At 48.0% G+C, this 24,271-nt stretch overlaps 9 protein-coding genes across 9 annotated transcripts; 3 read left to right on the top strand and 6 right to left on the bottom strand.

Moving 5' to 3' along the window:
• Positions 1–68: 68 nt before the first annotated feature.
• BDW43DRAFT_17380 (pheromone receptor) lies at positions 69–2,061 on the bottom strand. Its single transcript, XM_032038773.1, has 3 exons — positions 1,171–2,061; positions 626–1,115; positions 69–572 (listed from the first exon to the last, which is right to left on the bottom strand). The coding sequence occupies exons 1-3, from the start codon at positions 1,730–1,732 to the stop codon at positions 230–232; spliced, it is 1,395 nt and encodes a 464-aa protein (XP_031902845.1). The 5' UTR covers positions 1,733–2,061; the 3' UTR covers positions 69–229.
• A 1,139-nt stretch (positions 2,062–3,200) lies between these two features.
• On the top strand, positions 3,201–5,229 carry BDW43DRAFT_268831 (uncharacterized protein). The gene is made up of 2 exons (XM_032041167.1): positions 3,201–3,784; positions 3,840–5,229. The coding sequence occupies exons 1-2, from the start codon at positions 3,369–3,371 to the stop codon at positions 4,891–4,893; spliced, it is 1,470 nt and encodes a 489-aa protein (XP_031902844.1). The 5' UTR covers positions 3,201–3,368; the 3' UTR covers positions 4,894–5,229.
• A 27-nt stretch (positions 5,230–5,256) lies between these two features.
• On the bottom strand, positions 5,257–8,836 carry BDW43DRAFT_17356 (phosphatase family protein). Its single transcript, XM_032038769.1, has one exon. It carries the CDS (start codon positions 8,442–8,444, stop codon positions 5,358–5,360), a length of 3,087 nt encoding a protein of 1,028 aa, XP_031902843.1. The 5' UTR covers positions 8,445–8,836; the 3' UTR covers positions 5,257–5,357.
• A 312-nt stretch (positions 8,837–9,148) lies between these two features.
• Positions 9,149–10,093, top strand: BDW43DRAFT_308811 (Dcp1 family protein; the record flags this gene model as incomplete). The annotated part of the gene is made up of 1 exon (XM_032046574.1): positions 9,149–10,093. One exon carries the CDS (start codon positions 9,149–9,151, stop codon positions 10,091–10,093), a length of 945 nt encoding a protein of 314 aa, XP_031902842.1.
• A 270-nt stretch (positions 10,094–10,363) lies between these two features.
• BDW43DRAFT_308810 (bifunctional triacylglycerol lipase/ester hydrolase) lies at positions 10,364–11,619 on the bottom strand (the record flags this gene model as incomplete). The annotated part of the gene is made up of 4 exons (XM_032046573.1): positions 10,364–10,425; positions 10,501–10,733; positions 10,810–10,994; positions 11,068–11,619. 4 exons carry the CDS (start codon positions 11,617–11,619, stop codon positions 10,364–10,366), a joined length of 1,032 nt encoding a protein of 343 aa, XP_031902841.1.
• Positions 11,620–12,266: 647 nt separating this feature from the next.
• Positions 12,267–15,902, bottom strand: BDW43DRAFT_268825 (SMEK family protein). Its single transcript, XM_032041166.1, has 8 exons — positions 15,881–15,902; positions 15,498–15,750; positions 15,381–15,430; positions 14,980–15,306; positions 14,121–14,921; positions 13,890–14,057; positions 13,390–13,826; positions 12,267–13,329 (listed from the first exon to the last, which is right to left on the bottom strand). Exons 2-8 carry the CDS (start codon positions 15,539–15,541, stop codon positions 12,736–12,738), a joined length of 2,421 nt encoding a protein of 806 aa, XP_031902840.1. The 5' UTR covers positions 15,542–15,750; positions 15,881–15,902; the 3' UTR covers positions 12,267–12,735.
• Positions 15,903–18,676: 2,774 nt separating this feature from the next.
• BDW43DRAFT_298576 (DUF914 domain membrane protein) lies at positions 18,677–20,101 on the top strand (the record flags this gene model as incomplete). The annotated part of the gene is made up of 3 exons (XM_032044577.1): positions 18,677–18,906; positions 18,969–19,159; positions 19,230–20,101. 3 exons carry the CDS (start codon positions 18,677–18,679, stop codon positions 20,099–20,101), a joined length of 1,293 nt encoding a protein of 430 aa, XP_031902839.1.
• A 1,026-nt stretch (positions 20,102–21,127) lies between these two features.
• Positions 21,128–22,149, bottom strand: BDW43DRAFT_17031 (uncharacterized protein). Its single transcript, XM_032038731.1, has one exon. The coding sequence runs from the start codon at positions 22,061–22,063 to the stop codon at positions 21,293–21,295; it is 771 nt and encodes a 256-aa protein (XP_031902838.1). The 5' UTR covers positions 22,064–22,149; the 3' UTR covers positions 21,128–21,292.
• BDW43DRAFT_17050 (uncharacterized protein) lies at positions 22,150–23,606 on the bottom strand. The gene is made up of 5 exons (XM_032038732.1): positions 23,576–23,606; positions 22,959–23,114; positions 22,834–22,890; positions 22,531–22,635; positions 22,150–22,474 (listed from the first exon to the last, which is right to left on the bottom strand). The coding sequence occupies exons 2-5, from the start codon at positions 23,041–23,043 to the stop codon at positions 22,236–22,238; spliced, it is 486 nt and encodes a 161-aa protein (XP_031902837.1). The 5' UTR covers positions 23,044–23,114; positions 23,576–23,606; the 3' UTR covers positions 22,150–22,235.
• Positions 23,607–24,271: the final 665 nt, after the last annotated feature.

Here is a 24,271-nt window from a genome sequence, read left to right as displayed (position 1 = left end):
CTTTCTCATTGGAGACGCTGTGTCGATGATTTGATGCAACAGAAGTCACTTAGTTGAAGGGCGTTGGCAAAAAACAACGAGTGCCCAAGACAGAATAGATACACAAATGTGAGAGATATTCTTGATGAGGCAACTGACCACAGAAGCCTTGAGATCCCTGAGGTGCAGGTGATCTTCGCTTTTATTGGCCGGTTAGGTAAACGACTTGTCTCAACCATACTGTACAACCTCAGCTTTGCGTTTCGCTCTCCTGGCTGATGTCCCGTTTCACTCGGATAAAATCCTCCCTTCCAGAGATATTAGTAAAATCGTTGCTTTCCCGACTTTGGCTGGAGCCCGCCCACGCACTAGTGGAAACCGTATTGGACGGAGAAGAGAGATTTGGAACGGGCAAAATTCTCTCGCGACTAGAGGTGGACGAGCGGTTATGCGAGCGACTCAGAAGAGACCAGGGATGTTTGAGCCACGAACCATCTTGCTCACGTTGGGGTTCTGGCGATGATACGGCGCCCTTCTCCACATCAGAGCTCCGATTGGTACCACTCATAGTGGCAGGGTTCCCTACATGGGTTCTAAGGCCACAATTAGTAGGGTCTCGTTAGATCTGGGTACAAGGGATCCTCACACTACCGTAGAATTCCATGATTTATGACATAGTAGCCTGACTCGGCTGCTCATAAGACCTGGCGTAGTTGAATGGGAGGCATCGGACGAGGAGTCGTGTGTGCTGGCAAAGCAATGATCCAGACGTAAAGAGCGGAGGAAAGATCGATATATCCTGAAAGCATCTCGACCACACCCGAAGAAGATGAAACATAACGGGCCTGAAGCAACTGGAAACCAGCGATCGTAAAAGGATTCACCACGAGAAGGCATTTTCAGGATATTGTTCCAATAGGGTCCGTGAGCCATATTCCAGGAGTAAGAATGCCACGGCAGCGAAAGATTTATGTTCTTGTAGACAACGAAGCCCTGAACCGGTATAATTGCCAGGAGCATAATGAAGGAAAGGATGAAAAGCCGCATGAATCTAGACTTGTTCATGTTGCTGTTTGACGACTGCAGGATGTCACCGAACTGGTTTCGGTACCTATAAAGACGGTAGAGCACGAGGCCTAGAGGGCTGTTAGTCGTCTGAATCCGGGAAAAAGCAGATAAGTGTTACCATACTGCAATAATAGCCAGCTATGAGACAGATGACCAGAGGCCAGATCCATGCCAGCATGAGGCTCATCCAACTTTCATCAAAGCTATTGACGCAGCCCGAGATACTGACCAGAATGTACCGGTTCGCCTGGTAGACTATATTGGTAGTCATTGCCAGAACCGGCACGACCACACAAAATAATATATTCATGCCAAAATTCCACCGTCGCTGTTGCTTACTTGGGACAAGCATTGCACGTCTAGTATCCATCACTATGGCTAGACTACGGAAGATGCAGAGCAAATTTCCAGGTACCGCAACGTAACTGGCAATCATCACCTTGACTTCCACGTCACAAAGACCAACGCCACTCCACCAGCTATCCATATTATCATTGGGCCAAATAAAAGCGTTGATAATGTTGAACAAGTTGAGACACAGGAACCAGCATATGAGGGAGATAGCAGGGAGGTTTCTGTTCTTTGAATGCAGAATCATCGGAGGGATAGAAAGTAGGATGGAGAGGATGGACAGTGATGGAATGATCACTGCCTGGGCATAGGGAGGAGTGGTTGAAGCGGCCATATTGTAGATAGAAAGACAACTCTGATGCTCGAAGAGAATAAAGAAATTACATCAAGTGATGGGCGCCTTCGGCGGTTGCTTCTGTACTTGACTTCTAGGACTCGTTCTCAAATAAAAGGAAAGGATATGTATGAGATACGAAACAGGAAAAGAGGTTCTATCAGCACCCTATTTAGAGAAGCGAGAAACATCGGAGGAGAAACACGAGTATTCAAAGACCTTCAGAGACAGGTGTCTTATTGAGATAAAGGAGAGCTGGAACAAGGCATTCCACACAGATATCGTTGAAACACCACCTCTCACGAGGCTTTCTGATATACAGAGCAGGGCACATGTGAAATTGAATACTCTCAGAGCTAATCCAGACCCTTGCGGCCGTTCAAGCGGGTTTCTGCAGAACAGTCCAGCCACATTCTGTAGTGGTATAGTTCCTGCAGAATGGACTTAGCTCAGCGGATCTGCAGTTAGGAATAGCGGCCCGTCACACAACTATTAAATTAGATTGGTATAAGCAAAGTCAATGATTAAAAACGAATCCGTGAATTAAGATCTGAAGCGATTGGCGTTTGATTAGGGAGGGTTAGGGATAGGGCATAGTGGCCGGAGTAGGTACATACTGAATGACATCACACAATTCTCCTTTGGGGGTATCAATGAAGGGTTGTCAATAGACATCAATAGGCCTCTCATTCGGAACATTTAAGACAACGGGTTATTACTAAATATATGGAACAAATACCGAGATTGAGAAACCGTCTCGTTCAATCCCGGATTCGTTGGTACGGTGAGACCCTCCGCCTTGTTGAAGACTCATGGCCTGCAAGTATCCTACTGCGCGGACACAACCAGCAGGGAATACCGTGGGGCATTGTAGGTTCCTACAAACATCTTTTAAGAATGATATTCCTGGAGTCGAAGGGGAGAATGATTACCCTCAGTGTGAGTACTCGTGTTTCACACTGCACTGGTGTGAACCATTTGGTATGTACAGTTCTGTCCTTCTCTCCATCTCTCTCCCTCTTTCATCCAGAAGTTTCAACATTCTTTCCAAAGAGTCGTCTGAGATATGATGATTTGAGCAGTTCTTCATCCAATAGGACTTCAAATTCAACAAAAATTTCTAAAGGATGGGTAGAGAGAATTCATCCTTTAGTGAGTGGGTAGGACAGACACAGAAATAAGTCAGCCATGTCAGCATTGGAAGAGTACTGCCGTTCGATAAAGAATTTGGTCCAATAAGGCTCAACACAAGGAGTCCCTCTTGGCACCCTTTTGATGGCGTCATGTGCAGATGTCCCTCCGCAAATGAGCGGAATTGAATGACTTGATTGGAAACCAAGTCACGAACTACTCCACAAACCCCGTCTTGGCGTTCCTTGAATCAGGTAACAGGGATCTGCAATTGAGTATTTTAAGGTATCATTGGTATTGTTACCTACACATGATTTAACAACCCATTCACTCCATACCTACTACTAACTATTCTGCTCTACTGCTCTACTGGACTGCTCCTGAAGGTTCTCAACTTTCGATCGGACCTTTCCAGACCACATACTCTGGAACATGACCAACCAATAGTCCGGTTCGGCTTCATCTTGCTTCCTTTTCAGATCTTGTGCATGATTTACCACCGGTCATGCGACCATCAGTGTCTCCCTTCCAGAACGATCATGGCCATTCCCGCGCCCAATCCCCCGGTTCCATGAATCTTCGCCATCGTGGCGCGGCCCGCTCTGCCACTTTTGCGGAGGGTTGTTCATCGAATCTTCAAACTCAACGACGCAACTCGACCTTTTCAGATTCGGTCTCCGAAGCGCGGAATTCCATCCGATCATCTACGGACGATCTATTCTTCCCCCGTGTAGCCAGGGGTTCCTATGATACCGCAGATGTGTCCAATGAGGAGTCGCATTGGCATTCTGCGCCCCTAGGTCTCGCCCTGCTGCCTGCGATCGCGGGGGTCTTTTTTCAGAATGGAAGCGCAGTCGTAACTGATGTTACTCTGCTGATTTTGGCGGCTATATTTCTAAATTGGTCCGTCAGACTACCATGGTAAGACATCCCCCTCGGTGTTCAACCTCAATCTTTTTGCTGACCGGGATGTCAGGGATTGGTATCGCTCCGCCCAGGCAATCCGACAAGACAAATTCTACGATGCGATCGAGATTCCAGTAGACATAGAAATCGACCACGACCAAACCCACCAGGACCCAAAAGAGGACTCAATCTCAGTTGAACCTAAGCAGGGGCAAGGACGCACAACTGAAACGGCAAGCGCGGCTAGTAGGGAATTACAAATCCACGAAATCGTTGCTCTTGCTTCGTGCTTTATCTTCCCAATCATCGGAACATGGCTCTTACACACAATCAGATCCAAACTATCGCGTCCCTCGGAGGGACTGGTGTCGAACTACAATCTCACCATATTCCTCCTAGCGTCCGAGATCAGGCCATTCGCCCATCTGTTAAAGATGGTACAGGCGCGTACGCTCCATCTCCAGCGCGTTGTCGCGTCGTCCGCCGAAAGCCCGAAAGATAGAATAGATGCCAGCAAGATCCTCGATCTCTCGAAAAGACTAGAAGAACTGGAGGCTCACGTAGCGGAAAAAGCCGCAGCGCGTCTCGCGACTGAGTCCGCTAACCAGGAACAGTCCCAGCCTCAGGGACAGGAATACACGCAGTCTCTCGTCTCACAGACGACTACAGAAGTCCGAAAATCAGTCCAACCAGATATCGATGCCTTGAACCGTGCTGTTCGGCGCTACGAGAAACGTACCGCAATGACTTCGTTCCAGACTGACTCCAGACTCGATGCACTAGAGACCCAGGTCCGGGATGCCCTTTCTCTAGCCGCTGCGGCGCAGCGTTCCATTGCACAGAAACGTCGGGGTTTCTTGTTCGTGCTCCTCGAGTGGTTCTATGCGGTTGCTCTACTCCCTGCGCAAATCTTCATGTCCTTAGCTGTATTACCGTTCCAGGTCGCGAGCCGGTGTCTTCGTTATATTCAAGACACAGTGTTCACAAAACCACTGCCAAACCCCGCGAAGGGCAAAGCGCCGCAAGATAATAAAACACGACCTCAAAAACGATCAAAACGAGTGCCCAATCAAGACCCAGTGGAGACAAAGGGGTTGAGACCTATTCGCGAGTGTGCAAGATAACGAAGTCCTGCATTGCTTTGAACTGCGTTCGGCGGTCTCTCCTAAATTTCCAGGTGATACTTAGATATGTATATCTATATACCACATAGCGTTGTACGGAACCTTTAATGTTTGTTCTGTGCATTTTTTAGTCTATAGATACATATTAAGTAACCTCAAATACTCTCCATCCTTTAACCGCGAAGCTTAGAATAACCCGCACATACTTGTACTATAAGACATGCAAATGTGTCGACAAATATCTAGCCAACGATAATACATGACTTAGGTAATTACGACCAAATGACCAGATAAGTGATGAAAGAAGAGTATATAGTACAACACAATATAATACATACAAGGCCAGGTCAAATCTATAGGTAGGTAAAACACAACACCCGAATTTATCAAAGAAAACGCAAAGTGTAGAGGATACAAAACGACAATAACTGGGTGTATATCTATGACACGCACTATATAATATGTCAAGTCCAACCACCGGAGGGACCTTTATTATCCACTCCGATGGTCTTTAAGAAAGGCTCGATTATACTTCGTTTCCTGTCCTCCAATGCTCGTCGTTCCTTGTCCTTTGTTGGGACAGAGATGTCAGCAGAGATAAGGACAGTGGAGAATATACCCGCTAGGGCGGTTTCGACGGCTTGTCGTCGGATCGCTAGGGGATTAGCGGTGGGTTGTGGTATGTTTTGCGATGTAAAGGTGAGGGTTCGCCGTCGGAAATTACCCGCTGCGGCGAACGCCGCGGCGGTTGGTGTGATAGGTTGGGTGTTGGCGTTAGGTTGCTCGTCGGATGACTTTTCGTTCATGTTTCGTGGGGGGGCAGATGTTACTGGGGCGACTTCGTTGGCGATGCGAGCAAGCATAAAGGTGACGAAGGTGAAGGAGACACTGTGGGCGGGGGAATATGCAAGTCTCTCTAGCACCCAGGCTTGGAATTCTTCCCACGATAGGAGAGGTGCTTTGGTCTTCTCACGAGAAAGAATTTGTTGTTCTAGATCTTGCCAGACAGCGGCTGTGACGATCCCATCCTTCAAAGATTTGAGGAATACCAGTAGAGTCTCGCCCAAGATCTCTAAGCGGTGGAGTGAGGACACCTCAGGTGGGAAGACATGATTGAAAGGTTTGTTGGTGTCCAAGGCTTCGCGGACAGATGCTAAAAGGGATAAACGTTCTTCTTTGTCCGTCAGAGTCCATGACTCTGGCTCGAAAGGCCATGCAAACCCGTGCGGCTCTTTAACCCACGGTGGTGAGTCATCTGACTCGCCTCTGATCATGCTCCATTCCGCAATAGCGCGTTCAGACAACTCCGATATCGATTCTGTCAAGCGGAAAAGTTCTCGCGGGGCGGACAGAGGTATGCTCACTTCATTCATCTGGCGTCGAGTTATTTGTGTAGCAGGTAATGTTCGCGCACCGGCTTCTGGCATGACGGTAAGTTCTTCTAAGCTGCGCCCAAAGCAGGTGGGCAACCATTCCCCATATACAGAGATGAAATGATCACGGCCGTTAGTCACCCGAAGGACCAAAACCTCTTCTAGCTTCAATTGTCCTTGATTCAACAGACGCACCAATTCAATGTCTTTGACGCATGCAGTCACCTCGATGTTAGTGAGCTCTCCAGGTAGTAATGTACACTCTTGTAGACGTGACTTAGTCTGTTCTTCCGAGTCATCGTGGTGAGGCGGCTCAATTTGATACTCAAGCCAAGACGGGTGATAATGACAACTTTCCCCTTGCTCGGGCTTCTCGAATGAGAAAGCTGCAGGCACACCACTGGTGTTCGCAACCGTCAGTGATCGAGTTATAGGTACATCAAACGGTATGTCACCAAAATCCAATGCATTTGGATCCTTCATTTTGTCCTCATGGCCGTGAGAATCCACCACAACCGTTAAACTAGGCCGAGACTCGTTTTCAGTCTTGTCTAGATCTCGAATTACTTCCTGGTGAACTTTGGCCTTTAACTGGGGGACAACGGATTCATAGGTTAATGTGAACCCGGCTGCTAGGGGCTTGTGGTCAGAGGAGAGGATCCCTTGATGCGATATATAATAATCAAGCTTGAGTGACTGGTCTGGTTCACCCTGCGAATTGTAAGACACCTCATCACTCGCATCATCTTTAGATGGGTCGTATTCATCTGCGCTATCTGCACCATCAACATCTGGATCATAGTCAAACAGAACATTGTCATCTGCTGCTGCCGTATCCAGTCCCCTAGCTTTCATTTCTTCGTCACGCTTCCTAGCTTCATCGGTTTCCTTGACTAATTGCTCATGTCTTAGCATGTCAAGGCGTGTTCGGTAAAGGATCCTATCACACCAGCTAGGGCCCCGATGCTTTTCGCTCGAATCAAAGTTGGCGACGCTTCCCACATCATACTTGTATGTCGGCAGGAATGAAATGCTACCTTCCCGCCATCCTTCGTGGAATGCCTTTTGTTTGTGCTGTTGTAAGCGGAGCTGATCGTGAGAAAGTAAAGATGAAATAGTGGTTTGTAAAGAAGCTGGGTCTGTGTGAGGATCCACAGCCTCATCGGAGACTGGCGGGGGAGGTTTGCTCGCCTTGTCCGTCTGCTTTGGTGATTCCTGCGACTCATCTTCATCGGTCACATCTACGGACTTATGTTGTTTGTCATATTCATTCTCGACATGTCGAGCAAGAACTTGTCGCACATCATCACCAGGTATATCCTCTAGTCTGTAATTAAGATCTCCGAACCAGAATGTGATATCTTCTTTTCCTATACTCTCAGTAGGCTCATCCCTAAGCGCACTTTCAGTATCGATTGGGTCAAACTTTGTTCGTTGAATGATTTGTGAGACATCCCAGTTCCGCCGTTCTAGGCTGTTTTTATCCGACCCAGCTGCCAAGTGGCAGTTAACAAAGACGAGGCATGTGGTCTCGCCCAGCATCAGGCGCGCTATGGCAGCGCCTTTGTTGCCCATGTACCCAAATAGGCCTGTGCCGACGTTGGCACAGCTGACCGATGATACAGATTCGGCAAGAGAAGGAGAGGCATAAACCAACAATAGAAGGCCTACCAACTGTGATTCTGCGACTAGCTGGTAGCTTGAAGGCAAAGCGTTCTGGACCGCAGCCTTCCACCTATTTGCCGGCCCAGGATCAACGTAGGGCCTCAAGGTCTCCGCTGGGGAAGAAACATCTACAATCTCTTGCAACCCAAGAACATACAGTCCGACTTGATCGGACTCAGAACCAGTTTCATTTCGAGAATCATCACCCACTTTACCGGGGGCTTCTTCTAGGCCGGAGACCCTTAGTCCGGCGAGCTGTTCGCAGATACCCTCTCGCTGTACAAACCACTTTCCGATGTCTTCTTCCGTACCTGGGATAGCAGCCACGTTCCACGTTCCGACCTTGATACGAATAGATTGTTGAGTTGTATACTCTGATTTTCTCGCTTTAACGGCTTGAGGAAGTGATGAAGGGTCGAGGGAGGTATCCGGAGACGATCCGTCAAAGTGTGATTCACCTGCGCCGGCTGCGACCGGCGACTGCGACGCGCGCTGCTCGGTATCTGACGCCATGCTGGGAAGAATCACTCGAGTCGGAAATTAAAAGAAATTGATCATCGCCTGCAATAAACAAATTTTCACAAAGGTATTCCACCCCCGACTAACCCGGGAGTTTAAGCGTCCACCTTGCGGTTTGACAGCTAGTGAAGAGCGCGCAGTGCGAAAGGGACAATGATCGACTGGGGGCGATGCGTGACAATCAGAGAGTCATTGCGGCATTACAATGGTCACAGGCCGAGTCACTCAAATGCCGAGTACCTGTTCGATCATCACGCGCTTCACTGGCGGGAAGTATAAGAGAGTGTCTCGAGAGGGGTGAATTAGTCCGGCGGTAGAATGACGACAACGATAATTGCGGAGCCGGACAGGTCAGATTTACTAAACCCCAGGTTTCCTTCAAAATGAAAGAATCGGTAACTGTGGCAGGTCCAGATAGATATATAATCTAACAATCGAATTGAATTGGATTGGAAGGAACAGAAGGAAGAAGTGGTTGTGGATCGCCGTGAGCTGTGCTTTTGCTCTGACGAATGTCTGTGGGGCTTCCGACCGCTTCCCAGAACGGAGCTTATTTGCTTCTTTCTCTCCTTCCTCCATACCAGTAACACACTTGACGCTACAGTTCATTTCCTGTTAGATTCACTTTCCTCAGGCTCCACCGACACTGCCCCCTCGCCGAGAGTAGTCCATACTCTTTTCCTTCACTTCCCTCCGCAATGGCTACCCGCAAACCCCGACGACCAAATAACAACAACTACCGTCAGAGTCAACCCCAACCCTCCGACTATGAATCAGACTACCAGAACTACTTCTCAGATACACAACAATACCAGGAGCAACACGAAACTCCCATGCCACCTCCCGTCCGCTCCAACGAGGAGCTCAACCTCTCCGTTCTCCGCCGTCACAACCCCGCCATAACCTCGATTCTATCCCTAGCGCCTTACGCCGTCATCTACCTATTCAGCCCAAGAACACGACAATGGGAAAAGAGTGGAGTAGAGGGCTCGCTGTTTGTTTGTCAAATGTCGCAGGGACCTTTAGGCGAAGAGCGATACAACGTCTTCGTGCTGAACCGGCGGGGTCTTAATAATTTCGACATTCCTCTGACGGATGGCGATAACGTGGAAATTACGGAGGAATACGTGATTCTCAAGGTTGACAACGATTCAGGGTCGGCTGTGGAGAATAGTAACAACGTTAATGGGAAAGGCGCGAAGAATGTCGACCTCCGCATATACGGTCTTTGGATTTACTCCGAACCCCCTCCCAACTCTACGGCCGAGACACGCAGTATCAATGCTCAGGTGATTCGGGAATGCGCCGTTCATGCAGGTCAGAGTTTGAAGCTGGCGCACGAACGACTAGAGGCAACCCGCCAGAATGGATTACACGTCGCGGCTGCGGCTACGGCTTCTACCGTTGACCCTGTGGATGAGGTGCAAGGTAGCATCGCTATGGGCCGCCAGGTTTCCCTGAGGGATCTCTTTGGGCAGCAGAGGGCCCAGGATGATGGGTGGAGTACCAGGGCACATCACGTTGGTCCCCAGGAGTGGCACCAGCCTGCGATGGGTGGTCCGCCGGTGCAGCCGGAGCGGCAACAAGATGTTCTGGGTGATCTATTCAGGAGGGCCGGTTTAGCGTACCAGGGGGGTCACTAATGGGGTAGCCCCCGCTATTCTTGTCGATCTCCATCCCGAAAGATGTCTGTTAGAGAGGCATAATATCATGACACTTGCGATACCCATGATATTTCGCGATGGGCACAATTTTCAACTAAAACCTCATGAGATAACGGACCACTACACATTATGCTATAAATTAGCATAAGGTGATATAAAGAAGCATGTAGCTTCTGAAAACCCCTTCCTATATATATACAACAAGTCTATATGTAATAGAATCACCAGCCACAACCAATCCTCCCTAGCTCAATCTCTTACTATATCCAACACCATATCGGCTACTTTCTTCGCCACGACATCACTATGCTCTACAACCCACCAACCACATCAGCAAACCCAACCCCAATACCTCGGGAACAAAGGAGAAAGGGAGCAATACTCACTCAAAACAAAAGCATGCGGCAATTTCTCCTCACAAACAATCATCTTCGGACCACCTTCCGTCCGTCCCCTCACCTCAACAACCTCATCTCTCGTCTGTTCCGCGACCCAGTGATCACTTCGACCAAAGTAAAAGAATAACCGCGTAACGGGATCTTTAACATTCGACATGCCCCAAACGTCATCACTCCATTTGTCAGAGGTGATAGTTTGCATCTCGTCGGCGGCCATGTGTCTAGAATTAGATTGTTAGCTAGGGATCTTTCCAAGCTCCTCCAATTTACGGTCCGATAGAGAATAGAAGGACATACAAAGCCTGCTGTACTCCGTAACCACTCTCCAAGAAAGCTGCCGTGGTTTCAACCATATTATCCGGCGGCGATCCCATATAAAACCTAATCAGAGATCGTAGAAGACTACCCGGGACAAGGGCCGTCAAGACCCGAACTAGAAATCCCACTACCACAGCCAACTGCGGGATAAATGATAGCAGGCGCTGCGATAGATCTGGTCAGCGACACTGTCCTAATAATTGATATCAAATAGACAAAAAGGACATATATACATACCGTCAACTTCTGCCCAGAAGGCGACTTCGCAATATCAACAACAGTAGGAAACAACATCACACCCCCAATAATATCAAACTCGACAGAAGGCCAAGCGCCATTCGCCGCGCGCTCCCGATGTCTCCGTAGAATCTCCATTGCGATGTAACTTCCCACCGAATGGCCTATAAGAATCACCTTAGGTCTTGGTGCAGTCTGGCGCTGCCCCGATGCATCTACGGCGCCAGTAAGGAAGTCGTCTAGCTTTCTTTGGACGAAGCAGATCTGCTCTTCGAGATCATAGTATCTTGGTTTGGAGCCTGGTGTTTTGGTAAGTTCGAACCCGGCCAGACTGTGTCCGTAAATCTGGAAGGCGTTTGTTTTTCTTGATTGCTGTGCATAATGTGTGTTTAGCTTTTCTGAGAGGATGGAGAGAAGTGTGTGGTAGTATCCAATTAGGCCTGGGTTGCCCGATATCATGTAGATGGTGATGGGGGAAAGTGACGGGTCGGACGTGGACGGTGTGGAGAAAAAGCTGTCCGCGGTAATATGTGGCAGTCGAGAGAAAGTCATGGTTCGCATGCGCTTGCGGGGAACTATTAATGGTCTAAATCGCTGTCTATAAACTATACGTATTGAATTGGGGTGGCTGAGGTGGAACATGGGACTCACTGAAGGTATGATCGATAAATTGAATCGGAGAAATCCAAATTCCCGTCGTGCCTCGGCAACCAATTTCTTACATTTATCGAGTCTATAGACTATACTCATAACCTACGTCAATTCATGTCAAATTAATGAAATGCAATGTCCCGTTTAACATTATTTTGAAGATGCAGTTCGTTAGGAAGGTAAGAGTTACTGCGCGGACAAGTATGTGCACCAATATCTCCTCAGAAGGACGCAAATATCAACTTTCTTGACAACCCGCTCCATCAGACATTCCCAATCGTAAAAAGAAGCAGGGAGAGAACGAGATCCTCCGTACCAAGAACTCTGAAATGCATGTGCACACACACAGTGATTCGTCGCAGTTCGTCTCATCCAGCCAGACTCCATCCCTATCAACCAGAGCTCCTTAAACCCCATAGATAGACCGAAGAACAATACAGAAAGCTCCAGTTATGCCAAAGACCCAGGTGAAACAACACCGACCATCAGACGCAAAAGGCTGGTAGCACGCATGCTATTACCTCAATTCTGATTTCATATCCCTTTTGTTTTTTGCCAAGCATTCGACAGTGCAAACTCTGAACCATGAGGTATTCTTAAGGAAAGGACACTTAAAAAAAATTAAAAGACAATGAAAGAATGAAACAGACAGGACATGGTAGCTGTACACCAGGTCAAAGATTTCGACGACGAAAAGAAGAACAAAACAGAAAGTGCAGGCTTCGGGGTGACTAGAAACCTAATACATGATATCTAAGAATGCCAAAAAGCATGAAGATGTATAGCAAGCTATGAGGGAATCGTACAGAGATATGCTGTGAATCAGGGGGTAAAAATTATGAGAATTGAAAAGAAAAAAAGACGGGGAAAAAACCATCATTTCATCTGGTATCTAGGAGATTGCCGAAAAATGCAAATAGAACTCCAGTTACTCGGACAAACGAGGATGATGCTTGTAGGAAAGACCAGCCATGCGACCAATTCCACAAAGGGTATAAGATTATCTCGGGAGAACAGTTAACCTGTTTCACCACCGTGGTTCTCGCCACGGTTTTCCTTCTCGCTGCTTGGAGTACCTGCCGCGGAATCTGTCGAATCCGTCTCCGATGATGACTTAGAGCTGAGATTGATGGCTATCCTTTTGGGTGGTGTGCTGCCGGTCACAGTTCCCAAGACACCCTGGGTTGCTCCCTTGTCAGCAGCGGGCAGCGACCCAATTGACACGCTTCTCTTCTTCCGCAGCATGCCGGCATTTCCAGGACTACTAGTCGAACTTCTTCGTTTCGGTCCAGAGCTGAGTTTAACCAACTCATCATCATCCTCCTCCTCACGCCGACGCTTCTCTGACAAACGCTCCGGAGGTGTCTGCACGGTCGACGAGACCGGAGTCGATGGCGCTTCCGTGAAAGATTCGGTAACGGCATCAGGAGTTGAGGTGCCTTCTCGCCGTAGCAACTGTTGTTTCAGTTCTTCATTGCTCTCCGGCTTTGTGTCCATAGCATCCTCGTCATCATCATCTGGATAATCGACTAGAGGTTTAACGACTGGCGAGGCGGAGCCGTTCTGCATTTGAGAAGCCATTGTCGCATTGGCCCCATTATCATGTTGCCACTGGAAAAAAAGGTAAGCGTGTTGATTGATGGTCATGATCAGGGGTATGGATTTTCCTACCTCGTCTTCATCGTCCGACGTGTTGAAATACTCTTCCTCTGCAGCATCCATCTCCCTAACACCCTGCCAGCGTTGTCCGTTGGGTTGGATCCGCCGAACAGGAGTACCTTCCTCTTGGGAGTAGAGAGTAGACTCCACTTCTGTGCCATAGCCCTGCATTTGCTCATAGCGTAGAATCAAATCTTGAAATGTGTTGACATAGGTAATATTCTTGAGCTTTTCACCGTATTTCTCAACAACGTGCAGAACTATAGGTTTGATGTTTTCTCGTTTGATGAATTCAAAAAGTTCGAGACAAGCCGAATTGAGGAGATTGTCGCGTGGCATTGTCTCGTAGACGATGTCAAGAATCAAATCAAACGTGTTGTTATGTGTCATCAACGCTTGGTAAAACGTATCTTGGAGGCTGATCAACGTACGAAAGAATTTCAATGCAGCTAAGCCGAAGGTAAGTATTTAGACACGGGGACCTGGACAATAGTCTAGATAGGCTAACTTACTCAGCTTGAGGTGCTTCTCTGGTACTTTGAGTAACTGGGCAACTCGAGGAGCGAGACCTTCATTATGGATGACAGCACGGCTTCTGTACAGGTGTTGACGGACAAAAAATGTAAGAATATCAACAAGGTGAGCATACAATGCCACATCTTGGAATGTCAAGTCGGGAACTAGATGGAAATTGAGTTAGCTGCGCGGATAGCTTGAGGCTTATATTGATTAACAATACGTACGGCTGGTGCGATTCTCGAGTCGTTTTAACGGCATAAATAGCCTCTTAGCAGACTCATCAAAGTGGTTCTGGACGAAAGCATCGGATAGAATATTAGGACGTGGCTTCGAGTAGTGTTCGGGTCCAGCCCGACCCATCGTGTCCTGCAATGGGATCTGAGGGTCCAGTAGAACCTTGATGGCATCTGCGAGTTGATTTTTAACACCGAGATCCGACTCCATATGAAGTAAATCGATCAGTGTATCAGTCAACGGTGTCTTTTTCTCATTGACGGCCTTGAGCATATATCCACGCATCATGATAGGATCATGGTCGAGCAGTGCAACTAGGATATCAATCCCAGTGGTGCGCATAGCGGGATTAGGGTGCTTTATGGCGAAAGCGATCACAGCAAAGAGGCCATGGCTGATGAAGTTTGCGAATAGATTGGCGCGTGCTGGGGCTTGAAGGTTTTTGGCAATAGCTGCGCATTGGTGGAGGAACTGCACTGCATCCTCCTTGCGTTTTGCATCCGGACTTCTTGGATCAAACACCGAAAACAATTCCTTCAAAAAGGGACCGTTTGATTGGATGTGATTTACAATTTCGACCTGGTTAAAGAAAATCAACGAATTGAGGACTGAAAAGGTCGGATCATCCAAAATTCGAGCCAAAACCACATCTTTCAGATACTGCAAGCGCCAGGTGTACTGGATTTTGCGACGGATGAGGGCGTCTTTAATCGGGACCACTTCTTTATAGCGTGACTGGTCTGCGAGGTACTGGCGATGATTGGCCTTGTGTGTAGGAAACTCGGGGTCGTCTAGATATTTATTAGCAATCCCACTGTTATAAAGCAAGCAACTTCTTATGTCACGCACATTCCAGCGCCCCCACGACTCCCAGGATAATGGGGTCCGTAACGACGGTTTCGATGATAGTATTGTCGTTGAGAAGGATGAGAGATTTCATAATATTGCAGAGCCGGTGTAGGTCAGAGAGACTTTCAAGATCTTCTGCAACTGTGACCAATGGTATGAGCTTAGGAATGTACTCTTCTCGAATAACAAACTTCGACAGTGCGTCTCGGCCAGCTTGTGTCATGCTGGCGGCTCTCATGACATGGTCGATTTCGGGAAGATTTCCAAGCTCGGGGGCAGGTAACATGATCGACTGATAACCTTCGAGGTCGTCGGAAAATGCATCGTCTAGGGAAGAAGAAAGCTCTATGTCAGTAACGAATATCCACCGCGCGAAGGAACGAGGAAGGCCAGGTATCTACCTGCTGCTGCCAGGCTTGTAAGGTGCTGCTGAACGCCATTGACAAAATTCCTATCGTGACTGCCGTCAGCCAAGCTCACAAAAGAACAGAGTCACAGGTTTCCAAGTAATGCCCTACCAAATCACAGCGCAACCCTCAGCTTCCTGGAAGCTCAATGCCATATCCGTCCCATTGGGCTCCGTCCATACTATCAAGGTCTCTAGCGGTGTCGCACAAACGTTAGCAAGTTGACCGATTGAGTTTGCGATGCGAAGGGCAATGAGGGAGTGGAACCTTGCTGTTTCTGGTACCCGTCATCTTTGCAGATTTTCGTCTCCAAAAGTACCCGATCAGGTTCATCTTCAGATTCGACAAATATTCGCGGCTCATCCTGTAGGAAGATGGAGTGGGGATGTCAGCGACCGGGGTCAATGTTTGAGGAAGCGCGACCCGTAGCGTTTGCGCCCGACGACCGATGTCGCGCTGGGTAAACGATCGCCCATGCGATGAGAGAAACTTACGTCTAGGATCTGCCCGGTACAAAACCCAGTCCCTCTATCAAACCAGTCGTTATCTCTCAGTTCGTAGACCTTGACTCGTTTGCGATCGCTGGGTGGTTGCACCTCCAACGCCATGATCTGGCAACAGGGGGAGGTGGCGTCTCGTCACTCCGGGACAACTCAGGAACGAGTGCACCGGCGCACAGCGAAACCCGAAGTAGCAGGAAAGATAAGAGGGTAGCCGCTGCCTTGTCCGGATTGGACGAGGGGTTGCGGACGGAAAAGAATGAAAGAAGTATAATAGAGGGGTGAAGAATTGTGATGGGAGGGGGATGATGGGAAAAAGATGGACGGAGCGAAAAGGCGAACAGGTCACAGGTGATAACGGGGATGGTACACTTTGCTGCTTTTGCTGCGGATGATGAATGATGATCCTGAGTTTGGGTCGGGACCACCTGACGGCCTCGGCAGCGGTCGGCCGCTACTCTTTTTTTTTTGGACTTTTCTTTGGTTGGCGGCGCGCAAGAAATAGGAAAACCAAAACCAGCACACGCGACCGCAAAAGGAACGAACTCCCAGAATGGTGTTCTTTTTTAAGGTACCCAAACCCTTGCCTGATCGGGTGTGGGGTTCGGTATCAAATATTGTTAAAAATTTCCGGAAGATCTACTTTTGCAAATGATACAAAAGAAACGCGATCAATAAGAAGATAAGAAAGAGCCAAGTGTGCCTGGGGCCCCTGGTTTAATGTTAAAAGAGGATAGTTTGAAGCACTGGTTTCGAGAGTCGCAAAGTACACTACGGGGATCTGCAAGGCAACGAGTCGATGAAATGACGTGCACCCGCAGCTTCTACCGAAGGATGGAAACAAAAGAAAATATATATATATAATATATATATATATATAAATTGATATAGAAAAATGATTATAAATAAGGTGAGAGAATCCGCATGAAGCTTACTAGTAGAACATCGTATGGGAAAGATTAAACAGGGTGGTCCAGGAATCATGTATGTACTGTACCGTATAGTATGAATGTATGAGAGTAGTAGCATAACTATTTATGATTTACAGCGGTTAATAATAGTCATGCAATATGTATCCTCAACTGCGTACGGATTCCAGCATGTATTGCGCACGATCAAAACATGCTGATGTATATAGTACGTAGATAGATAGATAGATACATACATACTCAGGGGTTGGTAAATTAGTAGTCGCAGAGGGTGCACAAATGGCCTAGACCATGATGATTATGATTTAACAGGCTGTCCCCGTCCTACCTAAACATATAATGTCAGTATGGGTGTGCATGACAAGCGAATCTACTCTCCCGGGTCAAGCTAAGAATAGCGGTTAGGCAGGTAAACCAAATCCTTTCCCCGCCTACCCATGGAACCCCAATGGAACCTTCAATGTTGAACAGAAACCCAAAATCACAATAACTATTAGTGGGATTCCAAGTCATCTGGCACGGAAAGAATTGAATTGTTCGAATAAGGTATGTGTTATATATAATTCTTCCCATTTTTGTGTACTCCTCGGGGTTATAACCATTGGTGAATACCTATGGTTGATGGTGGCTTCCATCCAAGCATGCACTGGGCATTTATCTTGGTATGCCCGATGCCCATCTCCCCACCTCCCTGCGTCAAACACCATTTATCTTCTTTTCTTTGCCCATGAAGCGTGACGTTGAATCCGGAGTATGAATCTCCCCAAGCCACTAACTAGGGGATAAGGAAAGACAGTTAATCCCCCTGTGGGTTGTGTGGTGTCGATGGTGCTTTCAATACAACTAATTATATACGAAACTCCTCCATCAGCATTCCAACAGCCCCAGAATCCTTTCTTCAAGGTTCAGCTCATGGCTTTTTCCAGAAAAAAGCGGGACTGCAGCCGATGAGGTCATTACCACTTTAATCGAAAGTCTAAAGTATTGAGGCCTGAGGCACCAACAGTCGGATCATGTGAACCTGATAGAATGAGCTCATAGCATGCTGGCTAGTAAGCCGCTCGAGTAAACTAATCAAGAATCAAGCCGTAGTTAAACGGGAAAAAAAAAAAGAAAAAAACCATTATTATTTTTGCCTTCCTTTGGGGGGTAAGCAATGACGGGCAAGCAGAGCAACCGAATACGAAAAATCGAGCTATCCATGCGTTCTCCCTTGCTGATACGAGACTAGCTCCTCACCTATCAAGCTCTGTGCTATGCTTAATAAAGATGAGTCCGACTAGGACAATGGTATGAAAATGCCACTCTTTATGGATAATTTGCGTTTAAGCGTCTGAATATAAGGTGTGCGCTCTGTTCTCCCCGCCTGTTATGATATCGGCCTTCCTATTCGCTGATTGGTCGCCAAGGAAGGAATGCTGCTCCGACTGGCGTCGGGCAGACCCGCCCCATCCACCCTCATTGAAATTAGGTAATTATACAGTGGAGTGTCGGTAGTGATGATTGGCCAGGTCTTCCACGAGGTCTCTTGAGCAAGCATCATCCAATCGATGGGACCACTGGCGAAAATTGCCCAATCGGGATAGGCTTAGTTCTTCCGCCGCCTGGACCTTGCCCACGATTTTTTTTTTAACTCCTCTCTTCTTTATCTACATAACCTTGTCTTCAACTCTCCTGAATTGAATCATTCAGAGGCCTTAGGCGAGCGACTTCCGGGAGTTTTGCGCTCGTTCAGGTCAAAAAAGCTCCCATTCACGCTTATCAGTTTATACCCTGCTATTACGATCGCATAGTCACCCTTGATAAACGTCGATCTCGCCTTGTTGGAAACTACTTGGAAAGTCAATACTCTTCTCTCAGTATGTCGGACTTCAAAGATCAAATCGCCGTTCAAACTTCGGCCGCAGCTCCCCACGATGGCTCATCACCTGCTCAATCTTCTAAACACGACGTTTCGGCAGGTGTAGATTCAAATACCCGTGAAGTGGACTCGGCCTCGGAGGAGGTGCTTGCGGACCAGATCGACAAGAAAAAGAAAGGCTTTCTTGCCTACTTTACCACGAAGGAGTTCTACATCATTCTGATCCTAGGGTAAGTGGCGATCTTTGCAGCTGTTGGGAGTCTTGTGACCAATGGCTAACATCTGGCTATAGACAGGTGTTGGCGATCACAAACACCGCTACCAGTACTTTCAGTACACTCCTTTCGAATGAAGGCACTTCAATCCCGGCTTTCCAGACTTTTTTCAATTATGTTTTGTTGAACATCATTTTTACGACTTATACTTTGTACCGTTATGGCATCAAGGGCTGGTTCCAAATGGTGTTCAAGCACGGCTGGAAATGTAAGTATGCGCCCCACTTCGCCATACCTGCGATCTGTTATATCTGACCATTGGGCTCTCCGCTATATAGATATCATTTTAGCGTTTTGCGACGTCGAAGGCAATTATTTCATCGTACTGGCATACCGATACACAACCATGCTTAGTGCCCAGTTAATCAACTTCTGGGCTATTGCAGTCGTCGTCGTCATCTCGTTCCTGTTCCTGCGCGTCCGCTACCACATCACACAAGTCTTAGGTATCTTGGTCTGCATCGGCGGCATGGGCGTTCTGATCGCATCCGACCACATCACCGGCACCAACGGTGGCGATGTCTCAAGCGGCAACCAACTTAAAGGTGACCTCTTCGCGCTCCTAGGCGCAACCTTCTACGGTCTCGCCAACACCGGAGAAGAGTACTTCGTCAGTACCCGACCCGTCTATGAAGTTCTCGGCCAGATGGCTTTCTTCGGCATGATCATCAACGGTGCCCAGGCCGGTATCTTCGACCGCGCATCCTTCAGGTCCGCCACCTGGAACAGTGAAGTCGGCGGCTATCTAGCCGGATACACGCTCTGCCTGACCTTCTTCTATTGCATGGCCCCGCTTCTCTTCCGCCTGTCGTCGGCGGCTTTCTTCAACATCTCCATGCTGACCATGAACTTCTGGGGCGTCATTATCGGTATCAAGGTCTTCCACTATACCATCCACTACTTGTATCCCATCGCCTTTGTACTCATCATCGTCGGTCAGCTCATCTATTTCCTCGGCCGCCGGGTCCTGGGTGAAGCGCGCAAACCTTGGCTGGGCAAGAACCAGGAACGGGGTGTATCAGGTCTGTTCACTGCGAGGCGAATGATCGATACTTCGGCTGTCGCGTCTAATCGTAATCCTAATTCTACGACTAATGATCCTGCTACGGCCCATAATGAGTCCCTCGCGTCACATACCAGTCCGGTTTAGGGTGGCGTTTGGGGTTTGTTTCCTTTTTATCTCTACTTTTTTTTTTCTTTAAAGAAAAGAAAAAAAGAAAAGAAAACGTTTGCTTATTTTCGTGGACATCTCGTCCGATATTTGCTATGAAGTTCTCTATATATCTTTTCATGTTTCCATGATTTCTTCACCTAATGCAAAACGTATTGTCCTGTTTATTTTCTCGATTTCGTTGTTTGAGCTTAATGTGATACCTATCTATACTCTCCCAGTATATACTAGAGATAGAAAATCCACATTATTATCGGGATCTGGTTAAGTTTAGACTATGGTTCGTGTGTATTTACCGTAATTTGATTGATACCTGAAACAAATTCAGTGTATGATAGCAGACGTGACATCGTATCATGAGACATGCCAAAGACACGCAGACCTGCATGTAAAGAGGCAGGTCAAATCGATTGAAAGATAGATATATGAAAACAGAAAACATGAGACACAACCATAAACAGAACACCCAAATCAAGATAAGATGGCATGCCAGAATGTCAGTGTAGATCAGACTCCGATAACTCTTTTCACGTTTGCCTGCTCCTCCCCCTATGTTCCGTTGCCCATGCCTCCCCCCCAAAAATATGAAGATAAAAGAAATTCAACCTTTTGGTGCCCCATACCTGACGCAAAATTAGGAGAAAAAAAAAGCGCATGCTTTGGCCAAACTCGAAACCAGACCTGAACAATGACATGTAACACCGGAAACCCTTCCGAATGAGCTGGAAACAAGAGCCCGAAACATACACTCACAAGCATGTAAATACAAACCCCAACCAGGACAGATGCCAATGAAATATCCAAAGTGAAAAAGCGAAGAAAAAAGAAATGCAAAGACATAGTCGCCGAGACTAAATTACCAGACACAGAGATAAACGATGAAAGGACTCAAAAATGCCAAAAGCACACCAAGAGGGGAATACCGACTCCAGAAACCAACAGGCCAACCAAGTTCCATAGTCAGTAAACCGACCTGTACCAATAAACTGTCCACATATGATGAAGCGCTAAACAACGTATTCTTGCACCACTTCTCCCATACATGTACCATGCTCTTTCCCAAGATTTTAATCATAAATAGAACCCTCTCTCATAACGCCACGGCGTAGAAGCGAACGCATATCGAATGATGAAGTAAGCGTCAATCGCGGCCGAATAGTGTTTCGTATATCAACCCCAGACGGAGGCTTGAACGCCCAATCCATTCTTCGATCCCCAAACGCCGCTGCCATTGCCCCAGCCGAGTCCCACACCACCACTGGCCTCTTTCATCCCGGGAGTCCCCGCAGAAGCAGAGGTAGAGGGGTTGGAGGCCGATGAGGCCGAACGATCATTGGTTGCACCTGCGTCACTGTGAGTGAAGCCGAATCCAAGGGGAGACGGCAGAGGGGTCGTTGAGCGCTTGTTCAGGGCCGGGTTGGCAGCGTGAATAGGACCCGCTGGCTGGGCTGGACGAGAGCCAATGGGGCCCACGGAACCGATTGGGCCGGCAGCTGACTTCGATGGTGCCTGTCTCGCGGAAGGCGAGTCAGCTCTCCCGGGGGAGGAAGCCGAGGTCACTGGCTGCTCAGCGTTGTCGTACTTGCCGAAGACAGGGTTGATGCCCGAGCTTGGAGAGGATGTACTGTTGGCGCGGGAGGGGGATTGGAGAGATGCACCGGTCTGAGCGATGCCATCGGTGCTACCTTGGACCGGAGTTTGTGCCATGCTGAAAGGATCAACGCCGCGCGGAGATGGGCCACGGGCACCGGTGGTAGATGTTGGGGTGCCGCCACCCTGGCTCTCCGGCCGTGAGTTGTCATCCGCGAAGCTGCCGGGTGGGAAGAAGGCGGGGCTTTCGTTTCCGTACAAAGCCCTATGCTGGCGAGCTAGGAGATCTCGACGGCTTTCTTCGCTCATGGCGGCCGGGCTGAGCGAACGATCGGACTTGTTTCCAGACATTTCGGCAAGCAGGCCTTTGAGAGAAACGAAGAATATTAAAAATCATGTTCAAGAAAGGAACCACGTCCCAATGTATTATACAATGCAACCGATACATGTGGGCAAAGGAAGAAGTCATGGGGAATATTGGAGAAAGAAGCCAAAAAAAAAAAAAAAGCTCCAAAGACAGGTGCTACCACGTACTTCGGTTGTACTGTTGCTCCTGATGATAGTTGCGGAGCTCCCTTTCACGCTGGGCCGCCATCCGACGCTTTGCTTGCATCATATGCTCTACTTCATTTGGGCGTCCCTGGAAACGCTGGGCGGCATAGAACCCCTGCAGGTTGGGGTTGGGGTTCGGGTGCATCCTGGCACCGTCGAAGTCGCTGATTGAGTGGTGACGCTGGGAAGTGCCACTGGACACACGGGGATCTGCAATCACGTTTAGAAGTTGATGGGTAGGAATAATGCAGGCAAATGTATCATACCGTACTCGGGAAACGGGCGGCCCATCATCATGGGCATCGAGTCCCGGCGGGGAGCAGTCCATAGCTTCCCACTCTTAACAAGATTGTCGATCGCACGATCCACCTCTAGAGTAACGAGTCAGCACTTGTTTGGGTCTCAACTCTACAACACAGAGACAGTCCGGAGAAATCCACAGTGACTAGCTTGACGAGGTAAATGACCACGGAGAGTCATATATAACCACCGACAACCAGTTCTCCGCGGATAATACTGTGAAAAGCCAATGTTGGGAAAACGCTATAATGGAAAATGTACGGCCATACCGTCAAACTGAGAGGAAAAAGCAGGGATGTCTTCGCGTTGAGAGACTGAGCTCGATCCTAAAAGCCGGAACATTAGCTTCCTGCCGGATGATAGATTTAACGCCGAGGCTTATATTCAACCGTACCCGAACGCGACGGGGGAACAGGTTGCTCCCACGACACCTGGCGCGCAGCGGGCGCCTGCCAACCTTGAGGTTCATAGTAGGACATTTTCACCGACAAAAATCAAGACGGGTCGACGGAATGGAGGAAGCGAGGTGTGCTAATCCGCTCGGAAACGACTAGGAGAGACTGGTGTGAGTTAAGGTAATTATAGGCTCCCGGACCAAATCAAAGACAACATGGGACTGAGCGACAAGAGGTATGGCAGGCGGATCGAAGCGGAGGTTCCAAATAGATAAATAAGGTGTACGAGCGATAAAGAGAGATGGCCACCAGTGACCAACGTGGACACCAATCAAGTTGATTTTAGGATGCGAATTGTTGCTTTAAACACTGTATGAGAAACTTTTTTTTCTTATGATTTCTTGGCTTCTCTCTCGACCGACAGCGAACACAGCGGAGTAATTTGGAACACACCGACTTCAATCGTGGAAAAAGGTAGCATCTGTCGTCGAGTACAAAGGAAATTTTGCTTTCTTTTCTTTTTTCTTTTCTTTTTTGGTATGAATCTTCAGGGAAAGGCTGGCTGGTATGCGCAGGGCAGAAAGCCAATGCGTTGTTCGGTAGGGAGTGGACTTACGAAAAAAGGAGTGATTGCCCTCCCAACGAAAATTCCGGGCGGCTCTACCACGAGTGAACGAGGCAGAACAGTAGCAATAGACGACGACTTCTCACCCTTAAGGCACGACAGACAAATAGTCTGGCGTGGGGAAATCAAAGGGACAGAGAAGGTGTGGGAAAGGAAGAAGAGACCGGGGAGGGGGTGAGAGGAAGAGAAGAGAAGGTGAAGGAGAAAGAGATCGGGTAACAGAGCAGGTGCAACAAGCCAAAGAGAGGACTTGAACTTGGACTTGGACTTGGACCGGACTGGACTGGACTGGGGGGCCGTGAGGGGAGAAGAGAGGGGGGAAGGGAAAGAAACCAGAAGAAAGCGTGATTATTTCGTCCTTTTTTTTTCTTGACCGGGGGATAAGAAAAGGCAGAGAGCAGTGATAGAGATTGTGTTTTCGAATTACTGTACAGTATTACATGAGTTGGGCTCCGGACTCGAAAGGGAAAAATATCACCCTTTTGAAAAAAAAAATTTGAAAATTGAACAGCAGATAGAGAAAAAGAATAAAACAAAATGAAATATAAATTACCAAGACACCCAGGGACAGAAAGCACACACAACATTTTCTCATCCACACCACCAAAACACAATCAATCCACCAGTCCCGGAAAATACCAAATTATTATTAACAACAAGTGAAAAGGGTGGGCATCGGATGGATTT

The sequence above is a fragment of the Aspergillus alliaceus genome (assembly GCF_009176365.1).
Source record: "Aspergillus alliaceus strain CBS 536.65 unplaced genomic scaffold BDW43scaffold_10, whole genome shotgun sequence".
Taxonomy (NCBI): domain Eukaryota; kingdom Fungi; phylum Ascomycota; class Eurotiomycetes; order Eurotiales; family Aspergillaceae; genus Aspergillus; species Aspergillus alliaceus.
This window is presented reverse-complemented; position numbering and strand designations above follow the sequence as displayed.